General features: G+C 43.9%; 1 protein-coding gene across 1 annotated transcript; it reads left to right on the top strand.

Moving 5' to 3' along the window:
• Positions 1–5: 5 nt before the first annotated feature.
• Positions 6–4,453, top strand: ZBTB8B (zinc finger and BTB domain containing 8B; the record flags this gene model as incomplete). Its single annotated transcript, XM_009882781.1, has 3 exons — positions 6–918; positions 3,640–3,818; positions 4,136–4,453. Coding segments are annotated over 3 exons (1,410 nt in total), but the record flags the coding sequence as incomplete, so codon positions are not given.
• Positions 4,454–5,113: the final 660 nt, after the last annotated feature.

Consider the following 5,113-nt stretch of genomic DNA (forward strand, 5'->3'; position numbering starts at 1 on the left):
TGCTGGGAGAGCTGAACGAGCAGCGCAAGAGGGACTTCTTCTGCGACTGCAGCATCATCGTGGAGGGGAGGATCTTCAAAGCGCACAAAAACATTTTGTTCGCCAACAGCGGGTATTTCCGAGCCCTGCTGATTCACTACATCCAAGACAGCGGGCGCCACAGCACCGCCTCTCTGGACATTGTCACCTCGGAGGCCTTCTCCATCATCTTAGATTTCCTTTACTCCGGGAAGCTAGATCTCTGCGGGGAGAATGTTATCGAGGTGATGTCTGCGGCTAGCTATTTGCAGATGACCGACGTGGTCAATTTCTGCAAAACGTACATAAGGTCATCCTTAGATATTTGCAGGAAAATAGAGAGAGAAGCCGCTTTCTATCAGGCTGATAGCGGGAGCGCTGGCTCCGCGAGAGAGGGCACCTCGTACAGCTCCAAGAGCCAGTGCTCTGCCTCTGTCTCTTCCCTGCAGGAAAAGGAGAGGATTTCGGATTGCCAGAGAGATCCTCCCTGCGGGGAGTGCAGCAGCTGCCACCCCCTGGAGCTGGTGGTCAGAGACCCCGTGAGCAGCGATTCTCCGGACGACGTTAATTCTTCGCTGCCCAAGGGGGTGGAACCCAAAGTAGAGTTTGACTCGGATGAAGTCGAGGTAGAAGTGGGGGAGCGGCTGCCGCAGTACCCGGCTCCGTTGTCCCTCGAGCAGATGGAAGAGGGGCTGCACGGCGGGCAGGCGATGGACCTGGCCTGCAATAACTATCACATGAAACAATTCCTAGAGGCCCTGTTGCGCAACAGCTCAGCTCAGAGAAAGGATGATGTGGTTCATCACTTTGTCCGGGGCTTTGAGGGTAGGCCAGAGGATGCAGGGGTAGCCATGAGTTCCATGATGGACATTCACAGCGACTGGTATGGTGAGGACACAGGTGAGAGGACTCCGGGGGGTGTAGTCTGTGTAATTGAGGAGGAAACCGCTTAGTTTTGCGACTTCTTTGTTACTCGTTCTTGTTCAGGAATATATTGCTGAATATTATGCCGTAGCAAAATAAACTTGTTCTGGACTTCAAAAGAAAGCTGTACTCATTTATTCAGTGCAGCCTTTGGGAGGTAAGTATTTCTAAGAGCTTTTACAGTCTCTTTGCAACGGATCCTGGAGCTTGGTGTTGGTGGTACTGCTTTAATAAACAATTTCATTTGGGACCTTGTTGAATGGCAGGCAAATTTTTAAAAAGAATCTTCCTCTCATAATGTTAGTGTTGGAAAGAGCAATCAAAAAGATAAGTTCAGCTGCCACAAGAGGGATCTGCAGTAGAACGTGATGGAGCAGAAGTAGCTTATTCCACTGGAGCTCATCGGTTGCTGGATGATAGTCTGTTTGCTGTTACTTACTTTGAACTTCAGAAGGGCAGAAATCAGTTTTATTCAGTAGTGAGTGATACCTAGAAATTCTTTAAGAGCACTGAAAGCTTTAAACTCTGTGGTGTTGTGTAAAGATGAGACTTGACTTTTACATCTAGCAGCAGACTCGCTTTTCAGCTGCTGATCACCTGAGGTTCTGCTGCTTTCCCCAGCCCAGCGCCTGCTGGGGTGTCTCACTGGCGCGGGCAGGAATGTCTCCAAGCAGCAATGTCAGGGACCTGGAGAAGAAGAAGGTCGTGTCTGTAGGCATTTCTCCTGAAGTGGACAATAAGGATTTGGGCAGTTTATCTGCTTACAGTAATGTTGGCGCACAAGTTGCCTCATCCAAACTGCCTTATGAAGACAGGAGGTGTCTCTGACAAGCGCTACAAGTGCCGTGGCTGTTCGGGATGTGACAAATGCGATAATGGTGTGGACAACAGAGAGGAAATCTTTCACTGAATATTCTACTCTAGATAGCACGCTTACATTCATGTTATTTCCAGCTCAGGCATGCACATGTGATCTTAAAGCCAATAAACCAAGTAATATCTCTCACTGCTTTAAAATGAGGAATCTGATGAAATCACAAATCCAGTCTTACAGTCACCAAAAGACGAAAGTTATCAGAACAGAGCACTGTCACCAAATCACGCTTATGGTTTTTGATGTGTAGCAAGGCAAGAGCATCTAACACACAAACTTGGCTTACTTTTTCCCTCCTCTTAAAATCTTCAGACTGTTAATGAATCATTAAAAGGGAAATGCTTCTAGAATTTGATGAGAACATCAGGTGTTATGACAACATACTAGAAATGTTAATGGTAGATATGCTTTAAATAGGAGTGCGGAAAAAAAAACCCAAACCTTGTATTTGGTTATGTTTCTCTGCTAAAACTGAACGTCGTAAGCATTTAGTAGAATGGAAAGATCTCTCCTTAGCTTTCAGTGCTCCTGCTATCTTAGCATTTTCTCAAGACGCCAGGAATGAGAAATACAAAGTCTTGATAAAAGAACGGCACGCTCACACGTTCAGGCTGACAGATGAGATAAATGCCACTTCCTTTCAACTGCCCACATCTGTTCCAGTCATCCTGGTGCCCTTCACAGCTGATGGGAGGGTACACAGGCCCCTCTAGAGAGCCTGGAAGCAAGGCAGGTCTAAGAACTGGTGGGGTTTTTTGGTTTTGGTTTTGTTTTGGTTTTTTTTTTAAACAGAGTTCTAAGAACCCGGAAGGTATTAAGAATACCTTGTGAAGGTCCAAAATTGGGTGAGATGAATTTCAGTTGATAGCCACACGTTAATACCAGACATTCCTTTTTCGGAGACGGGGTTGGACAAGCCTTAGTGCAAGGAAGGTTCTACAGCCCCACCTGCTTTGGTGTAACCGTTAAAGGGCTCAAAGCTTGATACACAAACACTTCCTTCAATCAGTGCCTGAAACAGGGAAAACTAATCTTTTAGTATAACATCTCAGCCTTTGTGCTGGAAAGGAAGTTCATATTTGGGCTGATCCTGAAAAACTTGTCAATACCCATGTTTATGTAAAATGTGATCTTCAAATATTATTCTCTTCTTTTGCATCTGACTTCATAAATTATATATTACTTGTGTGCATATAGTCTGATTGTAGAAAAAGTAAAATATCATCAGCAAATGTATTGGAGTCCTTCATCTTGTTATTTCCAACAGAAAGGGAATGCTAAACGGAATAGCAGTAGAAACAAGCATTCATATTTTCAGATGGGTTCTCCACATCTAAATTTATGCATGTTGTAAAAGCATATGGGAAACATGGCACTACTTCTACCTATAATTTGTGTTAAAGATTTTAGTTTCTAATTCTGTTGAATGCTAATGGTATCTTAAAAAAAAAAAAAAGAAAGTAGGAGACTTTCTATGGCTGAGATAGTGCAGAGACCCCACTGCACTAAAAGCAAATTTTTGGGACTTGATTAAAGGGCTTCTTAAAATAAAATGAATTTGTTTTTCTGTTGTGAGCCAACTCCCTTAGAGTATCAGCTGTGTAAGTATAGGCAAGCTGATTTTCAAGGGACTTGATCGTCTGCAGCTGCATGAATGTCTTCTGAAATTGCACACCCTACAGAAATTCCAGGTAAGCCAAATACAAAAAGAGGGGAAAGTGCAAGGATCTTGACTCAGATTTGCAGCAAGGGGGCTAAAGAAGCCAACAGAGCTGACGCGGGTGAACTGCCTGATCTAACGCATTGTGTTTTTTCTCCAAAAGGTGATGTGTTAGTTGTGCCAATCAAGCTTCACAAATGCCCGTTCTGTCCCTACACGGCTAAACAGAAAGGAATACTAAAGCGGCACATTCGCTCTCACACAGGTGAGAGGCCCTACCCCTGTGAGACGTGTGGGAAACGGTTCACTCGGCAGGAACACCTTCGGAGTCATGCTTTAAGTGTAAGTTTGAAAGATTACATCTCTCAGTATATTTTTAAAAGTTTTTGGCAGTTCCCAAAAATATGTTGGACAAAATGGTTGTTGCCAACATGAGATAAACTTTTCTAATAACTTTAGCCACTGATATATGGTTCATTAGAGCTTATGTAGCCCCAAATCTTTATCGCTGGAAATGTGATGGGATCACCTGCCCTTTAGCTTAAGGGTAGATGTTTTTCTGTTCTAGGAATAGCTGCAAACCAGCACCCAGAAAGAGCTAAAGCAAGAAGGCAGATTGCCTTTTTTTTTTTACCATAATGCTTTATTTTTAACTTCAGGTGCATCGATCAAACAAGCCGATTATCTGTAAAGGCTGCAGGAGAACGTTCACAAGTAGCCTGTCTCAAGGATTACGCCGCTTCGGCTTGTGTGACAGCTGCACTTGCGTGACCACGACCCACGAGGACTCGATGCCCATTAACCTCAGCCTAATGGAACCTTCATCGGAAAGCCAAGAGAAGGGCGATGCTGATAACGACTGGCCCATATATGTGGAGTCTGGAGAGGAGAATGATCCAGCTGATGATGATGATGCCGATGGTGATGACAAGCAGGAAATCCACAGGAGTTTATCAGACCGAGAAACACTTATGTAGCAGTAAGAGGAGAGTGGGAGCGTTTAAAGTGTCTCCCTGACAGTGGTTGGTCTGCAACAGAAAACTGCGTATTTGCCCAATTAGTGAGACTGCAGGTTTTTATTATTCCATTTTTTAATAGAAGAGTGGGGAGAATTGGAATTTTTAATACTTTTAAGTTTTCAGTGCTGTGCACTAGAAATCTGTGAAGAATCTTCTGTCTGGGGTTCACAGAGGTTGTACCTGAGCAATTGCCAGTGGTGTCTCTGCCTCCTAGTTTTGATTTTGCGGGTGGAACTTCTCTGAGTTGTTTTGGTAACAGGTTTCTTCAAATAATGCTGTCACGGTCCTCAATCCCTGATCTGAGAGGGACACCATCTTCTCTCTGAAGATTACATTAAAAGAAATGTAGTTTCCATCCATTACCTTGGACTTTTCTAAACTCAGTTGTGATCCTTCTGTATTCGGACAGTATTATCTAAATTGTAAACCTTAAGTTTTTGCTTAGACTGGGTGTGACCTGGAAACCAGGGCAGGCAAACCAGGATAACAAAAATATGCTGCTGCTGAAAGCATAGACAGTAAGAACAAATGTATTTCACGTGTAATTGCAGGTATTTAGAGAACAAGCTTCTCTTTCTCAATTGTTTTTACTGTGTGTCCTCTCTCAAGAGCTCGGAC

This window comes from Charadrius vociferus, unplaced genomic scaffold (genome assembly GCF_000708025.1).
Source record: "Charadrius vociferus isolate BGI_N301 unplaced genomic scaffold, ASM70802v2 scaffold783, whole genome shotgun sequence".
Lineage (NCBI taxonomy): Eukaryota > Metazoa > Chordata > Aves > Charadriiformes > Charadriidae > Charadrius > Charadrius vociferus.